Here is a 22,792-nt window from a genome sequence, read left to right on the forward strand (position 1 = left end):
TCAAAAAGATGGGGAATGTACTTTAGATATGGTAGATAGAGAGGAATCCCCAACTGAAGACATTAGGCGAATTTCTAGCAGAGTTTGATTTGGACATCGGCCAATTGGCAGCCAAAATGGTGCTTTTTCACTGGCAAAGGATTGAAATCAAGAGCAGGCGGACTAATTGAGTCAAGTCTATTATTGGTCGGACGGAGAGGAGATAATGAAAACGATAGATGTACGTTTTGATTGGTCGAATGTAGTTACATAACTTTGAGATCTTTTTTCGTTAAAGTTAGACAAGTGCTAGGTCAACTATGGCAAAAATCAACAAAAACTTGATGAGGTGCTGATACTTTAGAGAAAGAAGGTATATCATATCATGGGTAGGCTGATGGCATCATGAGGACCAACTTTAGGGAAATGCCAAATTGCTTTTTTGTTCACTCCTTTATCTTAGAGGAAATATATCTTTTTCAACCGTTCTTTGTCATGAGGGTTACACAATCATTAAATAGATCTGAGGAAATAATTTCGGGTGTATGCAACTAGTAATAATTATTAGCCTCGTAAGCACAAATTCTTATCCAGTATTTACAAGTACTCAAATTTCAATATGTGCAAGGACACTTGCTTGACCATGAGTATTTGCAACGATGCGTGTTTGTAAATGTTAGAAATTCAAATAGAACGTTAAAATACTGGTTTGTTGGTGTATTTCAAGTGAAATACTTTCTATTTTTGAGTCAACTTTTTTAGTATAATTTTTTAAAGTTATCTATATTACGAGCTTAATAAGTACTCAAGTTAGTCATGTTTCTTCGAATGCTGAGTAATGCGTTTCATTAATTTTAATCCAAAATTTTGTCCGGAATAACGTTTTCGGCGGAAGAGAGAATTCTAGTGTTCACATCAGATTCCCCGATTAAAAGATCAAGATAAATTTCAAGATTAGCTGAGGAGCAACGTCAAGTAAATGTCGAAAAGCCTCCATCTCCAATTTATTCCATCTTTTGGGAAAACAAAATAAAACGACAAATCTGCAGTCCTTCATTAGTCTATTTTTGGCGCATGTACTATCTTTTTCCAAAGATATGCATGTTCTTTTTCTTTCGGTTCAACCATTCCGTCACACGTAAACTCAAGTCCTCTAATTAAAGTTAGAAGAGGACCCACCATGGAGGTAAAATGCTCTCTGCTGAAAGATTTTTCATGCCAAGATATGAACTCAAGACCTCTTATTAAAGTTAGAAGGAGTGGGATCTCAATTATCTGAAAGTCAATTTTAGCTACCAACACTATTTTTGTGAAAATTTAGGAATAGGAATTTCGGGATTAATAAATCAAACTAGTAAGATAAATAGGAACTTTGTACACCTGAAATAGTCAACATCACGAATGAATTTTTCCAAGTTAAAAACAATTTATAATTTAATCATACTAAAGTTCAAGTTTTAAAAAGATCAAAATTTATGACTTATCGCTTTCAATTTTTACAGTAACTTGCTGCTCAGAACAGTTAAGGAAAATGGACGCTTCACTTGACTCAGTTCCAATATAACGCGCTCTTTCTTCCATTCAGATGCTCTTTTTCACATCATCGTGATACAGATATGTAAGAAGATGGACAAACAAAAAGAAAAAAAAAGAAAGGAAAATTTGGCGCAGGTATGTATAGGTGATGCAGGAAAAGAAAATTGCCACTTAAAGGAAAGGAAGAGAAGAAGAAAAAGGAAAATTGTGTAAATTCAGAAAATAATGATAAATCTGTTTCTTCATTATCAGTCTATTGTAATTGTGTAAATTCTTGTACGTAGTAATAAGATGCAACAAGTGTGATAATTAACTAAACTTAACTTCAATGCAAGTAGACCAGATTTGCAACCAGTATGATGTATGGTAACTCTAATTCGTCTATTATCTACAATGTCCACTAACGTTGCTTGTGTTTCTTCAAATGTACAGCAATCAGCTATGCCCCTCAACGACTACTAGAGAAGTAAGGGCAAAAACCACTTCTTCAAGCTCTTCTATTCGTAGACCTGAACTCTGCTGATGAACCAAAAAAAGCTTTTTTCCCTCAATGGTTAGAAATAAGCGCTTTCGTTTACCAAAACTGTGATAGCGTGGTGCAGTTTACGAAGTTGTGATCACAATTCACAAATGGAAAGTGAGTATGTGTAGTTGCAGGAAAAGAAAAGGAAGAAAAAAAGGAAACTTTCGTGCAAGCATGTATATTGATGCAGGAAAGAAAATTGCTACTTAAAGTAAGGAAAGTTAGAGCATGGATGAGGAGGAGCAGAGGACGTGTCGGGGACGTTATAAGATGGCAAGTAAAGAGGCAAAGAGGGTGTTTGGCTAAGCTTATAAGCTGGTCAAACTGGCTTATAAGCACCTTTTGGCTTATCTACGCGTTTGGTAAACACTCAAAGTGCTTATAGCCAAGTACTTATAAGCTAAAATGCCATAAGTCATAAGCCGGTCATCCCCAACTTATGGCTTTTCAACTTATAAGCACTTTTAGTTTGACCAACACTTTTACTAGTTTATCCTTAATAATATTTTCTAATTCACAAAATACTTTTCCCAAAATAAATTTCTTAACTTTCTCTTCATTCCATATTCGTTATTAATTCTTTTCTTTACAAAGAAATTTTTAATTTATAATCTTTTGAAAAAGATTCAAGGTTATTTTAGTCATTTTAACAAAAGAATAGCTTGTCAGTATTTTTTAATCAAACACATCAACTGCTTATTATCAGTTTCAGCACTTCTATCCAAACACGTAAATGCTTATTTTAAAAATCAGTTTCAGCATTTAAAAAAACTTTTCAGCACTACAAGCTTATCAGCTATTTACAATCAGCTAATCCAAACGGGCACTGCAGCTTTTAAGCGATTGTATGAGGATCTTGGGGGCAAAGGAGGCGACAAGAAGCTGTACAAGTTAGCTAGGATTAGGGAGATGAAGGCTCGGGACCTGGATCGAGTGCGGTGCATAAAAGACGAGGATGGTAGGGTGCTGGTAGAAGAGGCGTGTATTAAGCGTAGATGGCAGGATTACTTCCATAGACTCCTGAACGAGGAAGGGGACAGGAACATCGTACTAGGTGAGTTGGTAAACTCAGGGAGTCAGAGGGATTTTGGGTTCTGCAGGCGTATTAGGAGTGAGGAGGTTGAGGGGGAAATGCGAAAGATAAGCAGGGGTAAGGCAATTGGGTGTTTAATGTCATTTTTAGGGTGACGAAGATGCTCGAGGAGTGGCGGTGGAGTTTGGTGATCCCGTTGTACAAGAACAAAGGTAATATTCAAGACTGCAACAACTATAGGGGTATCAAGTTGCTGAGCCATACTATGAAAATTTGGGAGAGGGTAGTGAAGAGGAGGGTGCGACGTAGTGTTACTATTTTCGAGAACCAGTTCGGATATATGCCGGGAAGGTCTACTATAGAAGTCATTCACATTGTGAGAAGATTGGTGGAGTAGTATAGGGAAAGGAAGAAGAACTTGCATATGATATTCATAGACATGGAAAAGGCCTATGATAATGTCCCGAGAGAGGTCCTATGGAGATGTATGGAGGCTAGCGGTGTCCGAGTGGCGTACATTAAGGTTATTAAGGACATGTACGAGGGAGCGAAGACTCGGGTGAGCACTGGGGGAGGAGACTCAGATCCTTTTCCAATGGAGATGGGGTTGCATCAGGGATCGACTCTTAGCCCGTTTTTGTTTGCCTTAGCATTAGAGTTGCTGATGCGACACATACAAGGGGAGGTGCCATGGTGTATGCTATTCGCCGATGACATAGTCCTGATTGTTGAGACGCGTGACGGAGTTAACGCTAGGTTGGAAGTTTGGAACAGACGCTGGAGTCTAAGGGTTTTAAGCTGAGTAGGTCGAAAACTGAGTACTTGGAGTGCAAGTTCAGTGATGGGATGTATGAAGAAGGAGTGGAAGTGAGATTGGTATTCAAGTCGTTGCCAAGAGATAGTTTCAAGTATCTTGGGTCTATTATTCAAGGCAACAGAGAGATTGACGAGGATTTTACCCATCATATTGGTGCGGGGTGGATGTGATGGAGGCTCGCCTCGGGGTTTTGTGTGATAAGAGTGTTCCACCTCGCCTTAAGGCCAAGTTCTATAGAGTGATGATTAGACTGACTATGTTGTATGTGGCTGAGTGCTGACCCGTCAAGAAGTCACATATCCAGAAGATGAAAGTAGCTGAAATGAGGATGTTGAGATGGATGTATGGTTATACCAGGAAGGACAGGGTCAGGAATAAAATTATTAGGGACAAGGTAGGAGTGGCATCTGTGGAGGACAAGTTGCGGGAGTCGAGTATGAGATGGTTCGGGTATGTAGAGAGGAGAGACGTAGATCCTCCGGTCATGAGGTGTGAGAGGTTATCCATTGCGGGTCTGAGGAAAGGAAGGGGTAGGCCTAAAAAGTATTGGGGAGATATAGTTAGACAGGACATATCATTGCTCCGGCTTACCGAGGATATGACCCACGATAGAAAGGCGTGGAGGTCGAGGATTAAGGTTGTAGGTTGACAGATAATAGTGTGTTCCTCCTAGGCTTACTAGTAGTACTAGGACCAGTAGTGTGTTATCTTATTCATGATTCTTTACTATTACATGTTGTGTCATTCGCGCCCGTTACCTTAATATATTGTTGTTACTATTGTTTGCTACTTGTTGCCTTATTTTCACTATTCCTTGAGCCGATAGTCTATCGAAAATAGCCTCTCTATCTTTATAAGGTAGGGGTAAGGTTAGCTTACACACTATCCTCCCCAAACCTTATTTATGGGAATAACTGAATTCGTTGTTCTTGTAAAGTAAGGAAAGTTAGAAATTAGTAGTAGGTAGATATATTGATCGATCAAAGCCCAATTTCAATTCTAGTTTCAGTCCCCGTTAGGGATGTAAATAGGGCGGGGCGGGGTAGGGCAAGTCAAACCTTGACCTGCTAAAATATTAGCCCACCATGCCTTGCCCAGTTTTACATTTTTCAAAACTTATTAACTTGAGGTGTTTGGCATTGATGGAGTAATAGCCTATTTGGCCAAGCTTCTCAGCAGGCCAAAAATATTTTTTCTTTCTTTCAAAAAAGTGCTTTCTTCCTCAATTTGAGGTGTTTGGCCAAACTTTTTTTTTTTTGAAAAAAAAGTACTTTTGGCTAGAAACCGAAAAAAGTAGCTTCTCTCCTGAAGCAGAAGCAGTTTTGACATTTCTTCCTACCAAAAATACCCTTTACAAAATATTACATATACCAAAATAACCTTACTTAGTTTAAACTATTAAGTAATATAAAATGACTTTTGGGATGAACTTTCATATTTATTGGATAATTTTTGATATATTTAAATTATCTTGAAATAATAAAGTACTTTTCAATTTTATTTTTATATTTTACTTAAATAAAATAAAATTTTAATTATTATCTTTAATAATAAAAATTTGTAATTATTTATCTACTTATATAATATTAACTCTTAAACAAATCTTTTCATGTCTTTATTTGTAATTTGACATATAAAAGTATTTTTTGTAAAGCAAATTATTTTTTTTCAAAAGTAATTTTTTAAAAAGCACTTCTCAAAATAAACTGATTTTTTCAGCTTGGCCAAACATGCTATAAGGCTGTAGAAGACCAAACTATCATATCGCCAAGATTTTCATGTTCAAGTTCACAGTTCACAGTTCACACGGTTACTAATAACGTGACCCTCTTTAATGTACAATAGAAGCGAAAAGAGAGGCACGTTTTCCATGATTGCATGTACAAACTTTAGATTTTGGTCATACAACTCATCCCACATTACAGCTGCTAATCCTACCTAAAGCATTACAAGACCCTCAAAGATACATCAAATGAGGAAGCAAAAAAAAGCAGATAAAAAAAGGAAAATACAATTCTACGCTATCTCAAATGAAGAGTCGCTCTTTTGAAGCGGTAAATCAAAACCAGAATATTATTCTAAGCGAGTTCCGATTTTCTTTTTTGACAAGTGCTTCTGAGTTTTGACTTTACAAGCTATTTCTTCATTTGCTCATTTTCACATCATCGAGATATAACTTCAAATCATTCTCAGCTTAGGTGTTGAATACAAATGATTGCAGATCTACACCAAAACATAGGTCATAGAAGGAAAGATTCTACAGTTGTTCTACCAAAGAACCAAATCTGCTCAACCCTCAAGTGTATCGTTGCACTAACAATAAAATATGGCCAACGTAAAGGCCAAAAATGCTCATAAAGTACGCGCATATTAGAGAACATAACCTTGGCTCAGTTTATACCTTATATCAACCGCACTGGTAAAATGACATCAAACAAGATTGCTAAAGAAAAGCAGAATAAGAAACGTTTTAAATTGCATACATAAGATAGGTCAAGCACGAATGAGCACTAAGCCCAAAGACTTGCTCTCGTGTTTCAAACTTAAACACAAGGTCCAAGCAAAAGATATTACTAGTCTCTCTTTGGAATATGAATAACAAATACTACGGCTATTATTCTGTGCATCCAAAACAGATTGTCACAGATGCATTTACCCCCCAAGACCACCATAATATTCATGCACTTTGTGCTGCTCCAGTAATGTGTTCAAGTACCTGGTAGAAACAAATCATGTGGTATCTGTGTTAGTCAATGCAAGTGTATAGAACTACTAAAACAATTCTAATAGTGCTAGGTTTCAAAAGCAACTCATGCAATTTAGGGTCTATCAGAAACAACGTCTCTGTCCTTCTAAGGTAGGGGTAAGGCTGCGTACATCTTACCCTCCCCCACTAGTTTCAAATTACTGGGCTTGTTGTTGTTGTATATCTTTTGGCTGACCTTAGAATCCCTCTTGAGCCCAAATAAGATAGTTCCACAAGATAGGATTAGGTAAGCCGACAAAGCTGTAGTTGGGAATGACACTGTTTTATGTCTGTTGTACATAAGTACCGCCTGTTGTATATAGGTGGCTTGGTAGCAATAAGGGATCTTGAATTCCCAAATCTTACTATTTGGTGTTTCGTAGCTCATAATAGGTCTTAGTTAAAGATTATTAGTAAAATACAATGGTGTCGACCGTCTACTTCTTTCAAACCACCACTCCCTAATGCGAACCAACTCACAACTTACCAACCCATACCTGGGCATCTCCCCCACCTAAATGTTTAGTTACATTTTTATTGGCTTAACATATGGCTGACTTTACTTGCTTGTCTATAACAAATAAATGGCTACGCATTACACCAGATTCAGTCGTATCATAATCCCCTTGCTTATAGTTGCATTCCAATCTTCCTAATGCGACCATAGTTGCATCTTAAATCTGATTGAATTCGAATCCGAAAAACCCTAGTTTGGGCACTAAAGGATTTTTTCAAATATAGGAAATCTAATACGTGATAAAGATCATCTTCCAACTTGTCTAGCTACAGTCATCCCCGGCGGTGACTTCTTTTCCCCTCCCAACTTAGCTAAGTATTGTTTAGAATCTTAATGCCCTTTGGATTACTTCCTTGATGTCTGCTTGATTGTTGTTGATGCCATTTGACTACCAAAGATATTACCAGTTAGGTTAACTGTTGATAACTCCATTATCCTATGTTACTAGTCCATGGAAAACAATTGAACAGCAGTCTTCCATAACTTATAGGTCACCTCTTGAACTACACTATATACTTCGATTGAACTACTTATGGATTATACTCTCAATAAAAAGAAACTGTCTTGAACTATGAGGCAATTTCCGTTATCTCGATACCACAAAAGGAATAGGAATATATTGGAATAACTACTTAAAAATTTACATAGGTGTAGAAGTACAAGAAAAGAGCAGAAAAACAAAAACTGTCTAGAACCTACTAGTTCCTGAAACACCAATGATTACGTTAGGCTTAAGTTGACCAACCAGCTTTGATCATACAGATAAAATTTACAATGCAGAAAACAGGCATGATAAGGTTTACCATAAGAAAGAAGAGTAACAACACAAATAAAACTGCAAATCATAGACATAGGTGAATAGCTCCCATTGAGAAAGTAACTCTTCATTTCACATACTGGACACTCAAATTCTGAAGACCCATCATTTCTCCGACTCAATGCAATTTTTTTGCATCAACAATGCTGAATTGCTTACTTAAGATACTATTATATTATCAATCAAAAACCACAAAAAAAGAAGGTGGAATATAAGAAACCTACAATGCTGCAAAATGTCCCGTTGGAGGTTTGGAAGCGCTGCTGACATCACCCATCTTTTCCATTCCTCCCTATAAATCCCCAATTCCTTCTTATCAACCAATTATCAACAAACAAAACAAATATTTAACTAGAACACCCCTCAGTTCACCAATCAAAAAGGCAAGCAACATTCTAGTTATGCACACAAACATGTGAGAGATTCTAAAACTGCTTTCCAAACATAATCATTCTATTTCTTCTATCCTAAAAAACAGAAACAAGACTCACAAAGAGTTACTACTAGCGATCCTGACAAGAACGTTGGAAGGTACCATGATACAGCTCGCAGCAAGCCCGTACGTCGACTGTCAAGTGAGATGTCAATCGAGTTCCTGCCACCAGCGGCAAAAATGACTGTGTACACCCCAACGCTCCCAATGTCCTAATCAGATATAACAAATCAGATATAAACTACTTGTCATAAAACAATTCTCCTTTATTTTTTGTGATAAGGGTGTTGAAACAAATATAAAATACAATATTGGAGCTACTTTAACAGCAAAAACAATATGACTCTTCTATATTCATTCTGCTCTATTTGGACCTCTATAATTCTAGTTTTATTTTCTCATTCAGTAACAATAATTACTACGCCTCAATCTCAAATAAACTAGTTGTCATTAATTAACTATATAAATTCCCTATAATTTGAGTCTAATTTGTTTCTCATTTGCTTATTCTCTTATTCCAACAATTACTGTTCCTCAACCCCAAACTAACTGGGAACAGATATGTAAATTCTCTATATCTTATATCCATTTCGTTGCAATACTCAATAATTCCCAAAAAGAAACAGATGGAGGAGGACCTGGGAGTGGCGAATGAGAAGCGGCGCGTGTGGGAACGAGGGGCGGAGATCGGCGGAGTGCGGACGCGGTTAAGGACGGGAGATGAACGGGAGGTGGAAACCCTAGCGAGTGATCTGGTAATGGAACCACGCCAAGCCATAGCTGCTCAGATTTTCTGTTTGAATCTCCGAACACAGCAAAATGGTCTTTGAGGGTTTAGATTAGGGTTTAGGGTTATACTATGCTGCTGCTTATGACCAGGAAAATGGATGTGTACTTGCTGAAATTTTCATTTGCAAATAAAGTATGATTATTTGCTAACCAGTCCCCTTGTTTTTATACATTGTCCCAAAAACTCGTTCTTATGGATATAGAACATGAAATTCCACCCAAGGGTAACCATGATAGTCCTTAGCATGGGATGAAGTTAGCTACAAATATTTACGTGTACCCTAAAGTCAAATGGGAGGTTTTGGTCGATTTTGGACGATCCAAAATGGGTTGGATCAATAATTCAGCGGGTCAAATAGCCCGCTCAAAAGTTACTTGGGCTAAGATGAGTTGAGTCAATATGGCTAAAATTTGGGTCATAATCCCAAACCAAACTCTTATTAACCTTTAATTAATATGTGTTATTTTCTTATAAATTGTATAATTATTAAATAAGACTTTTTATTTATTTTGTTATGGACAAGGGTGTTCATGGTTCGGTTTTTCTTAAAAAGAAACCATGGTTCGGTTTTTCTTAAAAAGAAACCAAACCAATTCAGTCGGTTCTTCAAATATTGGAATCAAACCAAACCAATTAAGTTAATTTTTTATTGATTCTTTTTTCTTAAATATGAGACATACACTACTAAACACATATTCCGGCGACTACATTTTCAATGTAATACTATCAAACCAATTGATCTTTGAGAAATCTATCATTTACCAAAATATATTTATGATAATTCAATTAAATAGTGATGAATAATTTAATTACTCAATTAAAAATTAATTATTTTTAACATGAAATAAATTCTTTTAGTACGGAACTCCATCGCTAATCTGGTTCCTTTTCATTCACAAGCAGATAATACTTTATAGTAGCAGGAAGAGAAGGCAAACATCACCTCCAAATTAAAGGGAAATCGGTTATTAACATGGTAATTTTACCTTCCGCTAGAAAATAAAAGTGAGAATGTTGCGCCATTAAAGCGGACCATAAAACAATAGTAATAATCAAGAACTTTGGTGCTATGCCTTATCCCGATAAAACATTTGTCAAACATGTAATAAGTTCAAATTCCCACCAGGCTTAACTTGGAACCACTAGAAGAGAGCGTATGTCTTCACACAATTCAACTGCTTGTTGAACGTGTAAACCTTGCCGGTCAGTATCTTTGTTGCGACAGTACGCCCTCTGTAATGCAGCCTTTTTGTACTAGTCTGTCCATTTGACCATAGGCCGAATTCGTGAAGATTTCCTTCATTCCAGCAGATGCTGACCGTCACACCTCCACGTGCTTTCAAGCCCTTAACACAACCGTTTGGCCATTTATCTCGAGGAAGGGCAGGGAGCAAGTACAAATCTCTCATGGTGCTCTGCACAAGCATTTCTGCTACTGCTGCAGAAAAACTAACAACAGATGTGCAAATTAGCACCTTCATCAATGCAGCATCCCTCGTGTCAAGTTTAAATAGGTAAATGTCATGAGTTATGTAATTTCCTATAGAAATCTCGACATGTCATTAGTTTCAGTTAACAACAGTGTCAAACAAATTAGATGAGCGCCCCATGGACTGTAAGGATTCATATAGACAACCCCCGCTTGGATTGAGGCGTAGTTGTTGTTGTAACAACAATGTCAAAAGTGAACTTTCTAAAGACAATTACAGGGAACCTCATAACAAGAACTTACCCAAAGTTGGCATCAATCTGGAAAGGAGGGTGTGCTGTAAACAAGTTAGAGTAGAGACCTCCTTCAAAGTTGGCTTCATGATCAGGATCTACCAAATCAAACAGATGCTTGACCATGCGGTATGCATGCTCGCTCTCATGAAGACGCGCCCATAGTGCGGCTTTCCATGTTGTTGACCAACCTGGACCCTCCTCCCCTGCTCAAAAAATAAGAGTCTTGATTCTTCAAATAGTTGTATGAGCCTAGCATGTAATTAAAAAATAAATTAAAGCTATAATTTAAATTAAATAAAAAAAAGTGATACCAAAGCTAAAGAACTCTAAACCTGGGATGTCTACAGATGGCATCTTAATGACATAATTTGAACTTACGAGGAAATGAGAGGAACAAGAAGAAAGTGACGTGAAGCAACTCAAACGCTTTGGAATAGTATGGCCTTATTTTTTGTACAACAGGAACTCTTTTTCTCTGGTTCATACATAGTTGCAATATTTCCTAGCATTTTCACTTTACAAAGCAGTTCTTGCAGAAAAGGTTCCATCCTGCCATTTTAAACTGTGAGTAAGAACTATTACTCACAGTTTAAGGGTTTGGAGGGTGTTAGCATCTTCTGAATGTAAAAGGTTTGCGGGATTTCTCATGATCAGGCATCACCTCTGAGTTCCCCATAATGCATGGTTATATTGCTATAATTTTTCAAAGGTTAAACAACATGGAGAACACCTTTGTGGAAGTAGGGCAGCCCGGTGCACGAAGCATCCCGTATTTATTACGGTCCGGAGAAGGGCCGAACCCTAAGTGGGTGTGATGTAGGCAACCTACCCTGATGCAAGCATCAACGTCTGATTCCACGGCTCAAACCTGTGACGTATAGGTCATACGGAGACAACTTTACCGTTGCTTCAAGGCCTTCTAACCTTTGTGGAAGTTTGTGGAAGTAGGATTTATTAAATTTCAAGCAACAAAAAAGTTAATCTAGAGCCAATTTCAGGAGTCAACTAGAAGAGTCGAAATGACCTCCAACTCATATCCCAAGACAAACCTCTTTTATATAGGGTATAATCTGCCGCTTTACAGAGGGCAGGAGTTCCCCGTACACTGATTGTGTGCCCTGGGAAGAGGCCAAAAAGGTGTGAGACATGACGATGATGAATCTCTGGATCCTCAAAATCTTGTGCCTGCCATTACATAGTATGAATTACTAACGATAACATTATCTTCAATTAAATTTTGTTAAAACTTGTTACTCATAAGCAGCTCAATACTATGAAGACCATTCTACCATCAAGTAAGGTATCTGTGCTTCATCACATACCCATTCCATGATAGAACCATCCCTTGCAATTCTGGTTGAACAAAGATGAGGTTGAGCTTTAAGAACTCTTTTAATTAGATCATCATCACTTTTTCCAAGTACCTGCTAACAAACACTGAACTTATTATATGTTGCATAAATATTTTATTTTCATTTTTCAGTAAGGTATATGTGGCATCATATTTGTAAGTATATGTGATGACATACATAATAAGGTGCCGAAAAGAGAAACAAAAAGCTAAAATGTAACTAAATCAAGAAGAAAATCGACCTCAGCAGCAGAGACAATGTCACTGAAAACTTCTTTAATGGTTGACATGTCCATGGTTGATGAGTAGCTCACACTAGCAGCCTTACCATCCGGTGCAATAAAAGCATGCTCAGGAGAGGTTGATGGGTTGGTTTCCAAATGACCTCCGCGGCCTTCAATTAACCAATCCAACAGAAATGAAGTACAACCTTCCAGCAAGGGATAAGTCTTATTTGCCAAAAACGCCTATATATTTGCAGAAGATGCACTGTCAAACAATGGTTGCAGTATAATTTTCACGTTCAGGAAATAGAATGCTTGTCCTAAACTTATGCAAGCATGATATTCTTGTGCTTCCGATGGATCAGCAAATAGTTAGAATACAAAATCCTTTTCTCATAGTTCTTCTCCTTTTAGGATCATGGTATTAGCAGTAGCATGTAAACCCTTCATAATGCTTCAATTTCTTTTATTACCATAATTAATGTGCCAGTAAAGAAACCAAAGTCAAGCAATTCTTATTCCTTGATTGACCGAGAATTTGCTTAAGTCAAGCAACTGGCCTTCTATTTCTATAGGTGGTCAAAAGTCCAAACAAAGGGAAGTGTTAAAACTGCACCGCAAAGTAATTAAAAGGCCTATATCATATAAAACAATGTGTCTGCAAAAGAGATGGAAATTGCATTAAGAGACTATTACTTTATCCAATGTGTAAGTATAATGCTCCCATAAATGGGTGCAAATCCATGCTCCACCCATTTGCCACAGAGCCCAAACAGCCTGACCTCGATCTGGGGATGTCTTTGCCCATATATCAGACACTTGATGAGCAACCCAGCCTGATGCTTCGTAGTTCACCTGTAAGATTCTGTAACTAAATACATGAGGGTTGCACACATAATATGACATGAAATGTCAAGGACCTTAACCGTCACAACTAGCAATAAACTCATATACTCATTATTACTGGAGGATAGTACAATATAAGGTTTCCTAAATATTCTAGCATACATCATATTACCAGTAACCAGAAGAAAATTTCACAGCTGATCCAAGTGCATGGGTTATCATTTTGGTGGGGTGGGATAGAATAGTAGAAGGGATAGAAAGGATTGAAATCTTCCTGCACTGCAAAGCATGTTTATGCACAGAAATGACATTCACAAAGAGTTGAGCATGCAGGATGAGCAGAAGAAAGCTCTTACTTTTGCAGTTTTGCATCCACAGAGGGACAGAGATGTTGTGTAGTCAAAAAGAGGTTCTTGACACTCCTTAAGATTGCATGAGAGTGCAGGCCAATAGTTCATTTGAAGATTGATATTCAAATGAGGGGCACAACTGAAAAGGAGAAAGCAGAATTCATAACAATTTTTACAATATGAAGAGAGACCGTAAACTAACGCTATAAAGAGATGGTCCAGACTAAAAGCTAAAGAGGAACTAATTTTTTTTATTATGGACATACTCCCACGGTGGCTCTAACATGTAGTTCCATATGCCCTGCAGGTTCGCTGGCTGGGTACCAGGACGTGAACATGCAATAAGTAGATATCGACCGTACTGGAACAGAAGCTCCACTAGAGATGGATCTTCATCAGTTTTAAAGGACTTCACCCTATCTGCAGTCGAAACTCTACCACTTTCTTTTGCGTCGCTGTCTGAGCTTTTTGACAGCTGCAGTGAAACCCGATGAAACAGCTTCTGATAGTCATCCAAGTGCCGCGCATACAATTCAGAATATGAAAACTTCTTTATTGAATTCAACATGCTTGAACACTCTGACTTAGGATCCCTTTTTGAATCCACAGGCTTGATAAAAGGTCCATTAAATGATGAAGAGGCCACTAGAAGGATAATAGCCCAATCACAATGCTCGACACGGAACCTCCTATTGTCCAAAACTTGTAGATTACCTGAGCCTCCACTGATCTGTAAGTCAAGAATTGCTGTAAATTGAATTCCCTTGGGATTGTCATTTGTGTCCACTTTGGGGGGCTTTCTTTTACCTGGGCAACTTCCTTCCATAATAATTTGATTATTTCCGCTGACATAAGTATGATGATGCATTTTGCTATCCATAGATAGAGTAAAAGTCAAACACCCCGGCCTATTTGCGGAAACCTTTGCTGCAATCACTTGATCTGGATTTGATGCAAAATATTCCCTTGCAAATTCTACGTCACCCACAGAGTAGTTTACTTTCACTGTTGCTGTGTCCAAATCCAACACTCTCTCATACTTTTCTTCTTGAAATGTCCCATGAGAATCATCAAACTCAAGCTTAATATCTCCAAGGAGCTGGTAAACCTTCATCATTGTCCATTGACATTGCCCCCCAGCCAAAAAAAAAAAAAAAACAGTTACTAGGAAATCCAGTTAAAGAGTGCATTCTTCTTCACCTTCTCAAGATTTAAGATGGAAACCTCATCTACTTCCTACAAAGTTGGTCCCTTTGTCTGTACCAAAGCATCAGAGCCAGCCCCTAGGTGTCAGGGGACATGGCTTAAGCAAGTCAAGGTATAAATGGGACTTCAAGTATCAGCAGAGGGTTAATCCCTGCAACGGCTAATAACCGTGTTACATTAATTCCTCAATACCTTCATAAGGCTACTAACAATAGCAAGATCAGACTGTTCCATTAATATCCTCATACTTTTTTCAAGGCATAATGTAACAGGTGTCGAATCGATATAAGTTAGTAGCCTTATTAATGTCGGAATCTGTGTAAGTATTGGTACTGGCATAATGTAACACAGTTGTGGGACTTAGCCACTTCAGGGATTAACCCTCTGCAAGTGCTTGATGGGAACCACTCAAACTACTCCATAATCTTTTGTTTTTTCGGAAACAAGAGCAAACTACCGTCCACACGCCATTCACTTTGTGTTAAATAATTTCAGGGGAGTGGGTGGGTGGTTTCGAAGGATTTTAATATGGACTAGAACATACAGATGCAAAATTGAAATTCATATACAGAGCATAAAACTCTTAATGTGATCACAACATGCAACTTGGTAAAGTTCCCGCTCTATTCCATTATTTGTACCTATTTATTAACATTGTCATTTAAGTGAAACATAGAATTAAACAAAGAGAGACGGAAAATCAAATTTCAACATCAATGAACTATTTTCTTCATAGTGGTTATCTCTTCATTAGTTCACTAAATTTTCTCATCGCTTAATAGAGTATCTATGTGTTTAACAATGAGGCTTTGGTTTTTTTTTAAAATTATTATTTTACACCAAAGATCAAAACCAAACCATTAAAAGTTGATTGATGCAAACAAAGGACGAACACGTGATGCGAAATAAAAACCAAGCTAATCAAGAAACGCACATCAGGGGAATTATCCGTCAGTTGTACAGCTGCTTCAGTAGCCTCTGCATATTGGCCATTATCAACAAGTTTTCTGACCTCAGCCAATGACTTTGGAGCTTCAGGGTTAGTATAATCCCCAGGAGTTCCAGTCCAGAGTGTGTCCTCTAAACAAACCACAAAAGAAACTTCAGTTTGTAATGCTCTCTGCCTAAAACCAAAATACTCTAAGATAGCTCTTTAAATTCAAAGGTTAAATAAAACATGTTTAAACGGGTCGAAAAATATAAATTCCCTGAATGGTTACACAAAAGCAACTACAAGCTAATATCAGTTCCTTTCTAATAGGAATTTCTCAAAGAAAATCTTTATCACAGTTGTGCCTGCCCCTGTTTCTAAAATCCCTAGAAGGTTTTACTTGGGTTAATATCTTTATTTCTTACGAGTAAAACCCAAGTAACCATATTTACAGATGAAAGGCACATGCATTACCAAGGAAAACTGCAGCTTACCATTAAGATTGAGAATTTCAGATGAAACACCACCCCAAACCATAGCACCAAGCCGGCCATTACCAATGGGAAGAGCATCAGTCCAATGCTTAGCTGCCTCATTAAACCTTATCTCAAGAGGCCTCAAAGAAGAACTTTCCTCACCATATTTCAAACTTGGGTTCCATATATCTCTGTCTGTGGGCTCCTTTACAAGAACCCATTCACAATCTTCCATTGAAACTCCAATAGAAGTGACTCAATTAGGACTCAAAGAAAGGAAGTCACTTTTTTTATTTCAGCACAGTAAGTGATGATTAAAGTAGTGTTTTGAAACTTGAGAGTGCAGTAAATTCCAAGCACTTCAAAATTTAACTCAACCCGTGAAGTGAGCAAAGGATACATTGAAGTGTGGCAAATGTGACGTAGGGACAGAATACTGAGGGCGGTTGGTGCTGGTGTGTAACGAAGAGATGGTGACAGCAAAAGAATGTGACACAGTTTTCTTCTTCTACTGCACTGCACGACATGTATGTCCCAGAATTTATGAGTCCGGAATTAAAGTGCAGTTCTTTTGGACTCAAAGCCGTTAAGGTATAGCGCGATAAAATATCACATTATATTTGAACTTTAATTAGGCGGGAAGGTATAGCGTGCATATATATTGCGCTATACCTAGATAAAAAAGCATGCAAGTCTCCTTTCCTCACAGACGCGAACTAGAACACGCCCCTCCTTTCCAGCGGCCCCCCACCATTTTAAACCAAAAAAACTCAGTTGGAGCCCATCGGTCCCACAAAAAGTATAGATTCTCGATCTCATATCGTATCTAAGGCGTTATCTCGTAATGTGTTGCTCGTTTCGGCTCCAAATCACCAAATCTTCAACTTTCCAAAAAATTAAAATCGAGGTATTCCGATTTATTTTTTGTTAAAACTCATGTATAAAAAATGCCTATTAGTTCTTTTTACTGTGTTCTATGTTATTTCGTGATTGTTTTGCGATTTAATTAATTTGTTGTTTTTAATCCGGATTATATTATTAGTATGATAAAAAAATTAGTAAAATAGAGAAATTGTTATTAGTTGTTAAAAAAATATTAATTAGTTAATTTTTACTTTGTTATATGTTTTTTCGTGATTGTTTTATGATTAAATTAATTTATTATTTTTATCCGGTTTAGATTAATTATTTGCTAAAAGATTAGTAAAATAGATAAATTATTATTTTAGGAATAATTAATCTTATTTAGATGTTATTATTGTACATATATGAATATGTGACTTTAGTTACCTGTAGTGGTATGTTGTGCCTGTAATTTTAATGTAGTGCTCGTATTTGTAATGTAGTGCTTTTTAGCGTAGTAAAATGTAGTGCCTTTTAGCGTAGTATCTTTGTAGTTATTGAAATTAATCATTTAACTATCTGTTAAACCCAAAAATATCTGAAAAAAGTTGGCAGTTCAAACACAAACTCTCTCGAATTCTAGTCAACAAATGTAAGAAAATAACATTAGAAAATAACAATATTTGTCAAACTAAGTATTGTTATATGAATATTTAATAATTAAATCTTGTATAGTTATGAAAATTAATTATTTAATTTTATTACAGTAAAAAATAGGTGAGTAACAAACAAACATATAAAATAATAAACTTAACATATAAAATAATAAACGAACATATAAAATAAGAAACAAACGTATTAAATAATAAACAAACATATAAAAAAGTAAATTAACATATAAAATAATAAAGTAACATATAAAATAATAAACTAACATATAAAATATAAAATTATAATATAGAAAATGTATCAACCTAATTAACAATATAGTAAAAATATCGAATAAATTTTAATATTAAAGATATTGCAATATATTTAAAGATGTTAAGCAATGAAAAAGAAAAATACTTTAATTAATATTGTTCAATTTACGGTAGTCGTCATGGAGGTTCCGCATGTGCATCCCGGACCTGCATCGCTAGAGCTACTGTTGCTACAGGCCGAGCATAGGTCTTCGTACATATGGGGGACTTTCTTAGGGCCCACCCACTCCATCCCTGTATAGTCAGACGCCTTCAGGATACGGGTTTCTATAGGATCATAGAGATCGGCCGGTTGCAGTTGGACCTGTCGTTGATCACGACTATGATAGAGCGGTGGCGACCGGAGAGCACACGTTTCATTTACCCATTAGCGAGGCTACCATCACGCTTCAGGACGTGGGGGTTCTTTATGGGCTGCTGGATGATGGACATTCTGTAGCTTACCGGCATGCTCTCAGAGATTATACGGGATTGCAGTACCTACAAATGTTGCAGTGGCTCACCGGTTTCCAACCAGCGGAGGAAGTTGCATTGAGTGGGGCCAGTCATTTGCAATTGACGCCTATCCAGCTGCATCTGGAGGCGATGGATGCGGACATTACAGATGATACACAGGATCTCCATATCGACCGGTACACGAGATTGTTGATGCTGCTTATGTTTGGTGAGGTATTGTTCCCGAACACTTCGGAAAACCTAGTCAGCTTTAGATTTCTTCATCATCTTGAGCGGCTAGATGATTTACCTGGTTACAGCTGGGGTGCAGATGTTCTAGGTTACTTGTATAGGCAGATGTGTCGGGCGAGCATGGGCACCCAACGAGACATTGCCGGATTTTTTTCGCTGCTACAGGTGAAAACATAGTCAATTATTTTCATGATTAAAACATACATAGTAAAAATATACCTTAAACTTTACGTCCACATTGTATATTAGGTTTGGACCTGGGAGCGGTTCCTGCAGTTGCAGCCATCTCTACCACCCATCGCTCCGGATGCACCACCTCCACCGTTTCTCCCTTTAGCTAGAAGGTGGATTGATAGGCGAGGCTACAGATGCGAGGTCGAGGCTCGACATAATCTATCCTATTGAAGGGATTTTTTGGATTTGCTGGAGGGCGCGCAGGTACATGTATACTTAAGTTTACTTGGTGAATGACTATTATTTTTTTTCTTGGGGTGGTATGTTAAATTGTTGTACTGAAGTATTGATACTAAATATCAATTAGATTTAACCCTATTGGAATCATAATTTTTATTTCATATATTTTTCAAGCTGAACATTTACATACATTTATTACAATAAATTACGGCAACAAAACACTACGTGTATCCTTAATAGTTGGCCACATTGGATGAACTTCCACCGGGAGCTGAACTACCACTGCTATCCAAACCACTGAAGGACATTTACGGTGGTTGTGTCCTGTTTGGGAACATATGCCACATTTACGTGCATAAACGGTATCACCAACATCCATTTGGTTCCGTATACGCGTTCTTTTCTGCACTTGTCGTTGACAGACATACTCCTTGCTACACACCATTTTAAATGGTTCCGGTGGCCAATAATGCTCAGCACCCACTGGCTGCAACTATCCACTATAGGTGTTTAAGTATGCAGTAACACTATATTCTTTATTAACGTACCTCGTTGTCGCGAAACTTGTATGTTGAAAGTACTTCATGGCATGTGAGCACGGCATGTGATAAATGGACCATTTCCCATATGAGCATAATCTTCTGGTTTCATTGACGGTGTGTGTATTATTTCCCCGGTTATGATGGATAGCGGTTCGAACTTCAAAAATATTTTGCTCGTTGCAATACTGCAAAAATGAATGCCATTATGCTTGCTTCCTGTATTTCTCAAATCTTTTCATTGGTATTGGCATGAATTCAAAACCCCTTTCCATCAATGAGGATGCACCTCTAGACCTTTCAACAAACCTCTCCGCCATCTGCTTGAATGACATTCACACCATGGCAGTGACATGCAATCCACGTGCAGACTTCAATAACCCATTGAAAGACTCTGACACATTTGTAGTCAGAATTCCCCATCTTCTACCATCATCCGCATGCAAAGTCCACTTGTCAAGCTCATGTCGCATCAACCAAGTATAAGCTCCTTGGTCTTCCTGCATGATCAATTCCATTCGCCTCTTAAATTTATACTCTTGGTGATCTGTTGCAGCCATCCACATTAAATCATGCAAGTCCTTATTCGGATAAGCTCTCTGGAAGTTGGCCTTCAGGTGCCTCACATAGTAACGATGGTAGGCATACGATTCCTTCCATACACGGAAATTCTGTACAAAACTTAAAATACCGCCATGACGATAAGATATTAGACAAATACCTGAACGCTGTCTGACAACGTGCTCCTTCAAGTGGTACAAAAATAATGTCCATGTATCTTGGCTTTCATTAGCACAAATAGCAAATTCTAGGGGAAATATACTTCCATTAGCATCTACTGCAACGGCGATCAACAACTTAATATCATACTTTCCATGACGTGAGTGTCGTCTATGAATATTACCGGCCGTCAACGCACAAAACCATCAATGGCTGGTTTAAATGCCCATAACACATATCTGAATATACGTTATGGTATTTCCGGACTCCGCTCAAGCTTCCATTCAACAATAGTACCGAGGTTAAAGTGTTGCAATGCGGCCATGTACCTGGGTAGAGATGCAAAGGACTTATCCCAGTTACCATAAACAATTTCAAACGCACGTTTGCGCCCGAGAAATGCCTTTCTTTTGGTAATGATACACCCATATACTTGGTGGACAGATGTTATACCCTATTTCATCTTGTACCTTATGGACGCTTCAATGTGTGGAATCAAGACAAGAGAAATCAAGTCAACATTCAAGTTAAAATGATTCCCACTGAATGTGTCCATTTCACAATTGTGGGTGCCAATGTATTTACCCACAACCCACAAATTTGTTTTCAGCTTCCTTGCATCCAGCATCCAATTACAACCCGTAAACCATGTATACATCCAGAGATGACTTATGAACCACGATCTCACGACACTCTTTTATGTTATACATTCGCACCGCCCTGCTTAGGCGCGCTTTATCAGCAAAAAGCATGCCCTTTGACATCACCGTCACTCTAGATTTATCCCACATTACTATTCAAATTTCGTTAAGATCCCTTGTGAGGGCATCAACATCCGGCATACTTGGCAAATGATCAAGGTAGGGAATCTTCCTTGAATGAAATGACACGTGGGACTCATACACTCTTGGTCTAACGGGAGTTGGAGCATGCTCCCTCGTCAAATCAGGTTCAGCATTCTCTTTTTCATCATCATCACCCTCATCAGGGAAGGGTGTGTCATCTTCAGACTCATCAGCATTTTTGTTCGGAGGCATAAGGCCCTGAGAAGCTTCGTATTATGTGTATTGAATTGCATGTATGGTTGAATTCAGTTACCAGATGATTCAGAGTGATTTGGGACACTTAGTCCCTAAAATGGAAGCTTAAGCCTTAGGATTTTGACTGTAGTCGGAACTATATGAAGACGACTTCGGAATGGAGTTTTGTCAATTCCGTTAGCTCCATTGGGTGATTTTGGACTTAGGGGCGTATCCGGATTGTGTTTTGGAGGTCCGTAGCTCATTTAGGCTTGAATTGGCGAAAGTCAAATTTTTGGAGATTTTGACCGGTAGTGAATTTTTTGATATCGGGGTCGGAATCTAATTCCGGAAGTTGTAGAAGGTCCGTAATGTTGAATATGACTTTTCTGCAAAATTTGACGACATTCTGGGTTGATTTGGTAGGTTTCGATATGTGTTTTAGAAGTTGGAAGATTTGAAAGTTTATAAGTTCGATTCTTGGTGCGATTCGTAGTTTCGACATTGTTTGATATGATATGAGGTCTCAAGCGAGTCCCTGTTAGGTTATGAAACTTGTTGGTATGTTTAGACGGGGTCCCGGGAGGCCTCAGGTGAGTTTCGGATGGGCTACGGGCTATTTTCTTCTATTTTTGGACTGATGGTTTCAGCCATCTGGTTTCCTTAATCGCATTTGCGTCACCTCTTCCGCGTTCGCATAGTGCAATTTGTGGAGAATGAATTATTATTCTTCGCGTTCGCATGATTTCATTCGCGATCGCGAAGGTCTGTTTTTCCCTCCTTCGCGTTCACGTAGCTCAGTTCTTGGGCCATCAATTTCCTTATTCGTGATCGCATATGTTGTTCGCGACCGCGTAACACTAATTCTGGGAAGTAATTATTTCTTCTCCGCGTTCGCGAGCTTGTCTTCACGTTCGTGAGCTTGTCTTCGCGTTCGCGAAGCACTTCTTGGCAGCCTCATTTTTCTTCTTCGCGAACGCGATCCTTCCTCCGCGTTCGCGATGCATAATCATTTGGGCAGAATATAAGATTTTCAAATCGAGGGTTAGGCCATTTTTATCATATCTTGACTTGTGGAGCTCGGTTTTGAGCGATTCTTTGTGGGTTTTTCAAGCAAATCGATTGGGTAAGTGTTCTTCACATAGAATTTATTATATTCCATGATTTTATCTTTATTTATCATTTAATTTGTGTTTTGAGTTGAGAAAAATGGAGGTTTTTGAAGAAATATTTCAAAATGAGAAATCATGATTTAAGGGACGAATTGGTTTCGGAATTTGATAATTT

The 22,792-nt window shown here is 37.9% G+C and overlaps 5 protein-coding genes across 8 annotated transcripts; 3 read left to right on the plus strand and 2 right to left on the minus strand.

The window, feature by feature from the left end:
• Positions 1-3,510: 3,510 nt before the first annotated feature.
• Positions 3,511-3,873, plus strand: LOC138906727 (secreted RxLR effector protein 78-like). The gene has a single exon (XM_070196236.1). It carries the CDS (start codon positions 3,511-3,513, stop codon positions 3,871-3,873), a length of 363 nt encoding a protein of 120 aa, XP_070052337.1.
• A 322-nt stretch (positions 3,874-4,195) lies between these two features.
• On the plus strand, positions 4,196-4,537 carry LOC138906730 (uncharacterized). Its single transcript, XM_070196239.1, has one exon. It carries the CDS (start codon positions 4,196-4,198, stop codon positions 4,535-4,537), a length of 342 nt encoding a protein of 113 aa, XP_070052340.1.
• Positions 4,538-6,347: 1,810 nt separating this feature from the next.
• Positions 6,348-9,417, minus strand: LOC104089319 (uncharacterized). The gene is made up of 4 exons (XM_009594179.4): positions 9,040-9,417; positions 8,504-8,613; positions 8,193-8,260; positions 6,348-6,604 (listed from the first exon to the last, which is right to left on the minus strand). The coding sequence occupies exons 1-3, from the start codon at positions 9,177-9,179 to the stop codon at positions 8,238-8,240; spliced, it is 273 nt and encodes a 90-aa protein (XP_009592474.1). The 5' UTR covers positions 9,180-9,417; the 3' UTR covers positions 6,348-6,604; positions 8,193-8,237.
• A 642-nt stretch (positions 9,418-10,059) lies between these two features.
• On the minus strand, positions 10,060-16,769 carry LOC104089320 (alpha-L-fucosidase 2). 4 transcript variants are annotated; one of them, XM_033654313.2, is made up of 10 exons: positions 16,319-16,759; positions 15,828-15,973; positions 13,954-14,795; positions 13,694-13,826; positions 13,188-13,346; positions 12,510-12,734; positions 12,239-12,340; positions 11,966-12,101; positions 10,924-11,119; positions 10,060-10,640 (listed from the first exon to the last, which is right to left on the minus strand). In XM_033654313.2, exons 1-10 carry the CDS (start codon positions 16,533-16,535, stop codon positions 10,334-10,336), a joined length of 2,463 nt encoding a protein of 820 aa, XP_033510204.1. In that variant the 5' UTR covers positions 16,536-16,759; the 3' UTR covers positions 10,060-10,333. The 4 variants fall into 4 exon arrangements, 3 of the variants coding, with proteins under 3 accessions (XP_033510204.1, XP_070040481.1, XP_070040490.1); XM_070184380.1 differs by lacking the exon at positions 13,188-13,346 and having other exon boundaries at positions 16,319-16,761; XM_070184389.1 differs by lacking the exon at positions 15,828-15,973 and having other exon boundaries at positions 16,319-16,457.
• Position 16,770: 1 nt separating this feature from the next.
• On the plus strand, positions 16,771-18,990 carry LOC104089322 (protein MAIN-LIKE 2-like). Its single transcript, XM_009594184.2, has 2 exons — positions 16,771-16,827; positions 18,400-18,990. The coding sequence occupies exons 1-2, from the start codon at positions 16,771-16,773 to the stop codon at positions 18,988-18,990; spliced, it is 648 nt and encodes a 215-aa protein (XP_009592479.2).
• The last annotated feature ends 3,802 nt before the right edge of the window (positions 18,991-22,792 follow it).

The sequence above is a fragment of the Nicotiana tomentosiformis genome, chromosome 1, assembly GCF_000390325.3.
Source record: "Nicotiana tomentosiformis chromosome 1, ASM39032v3, whole genome shotgun sequence".
Classification (NCBI taxonomy): Eukaryota; Viridiplantae; Streptophyta; class Magnoliopsida; order Solanales; family Solanaceae; genus Nicotiana; species Nicotiana tomentosiformis.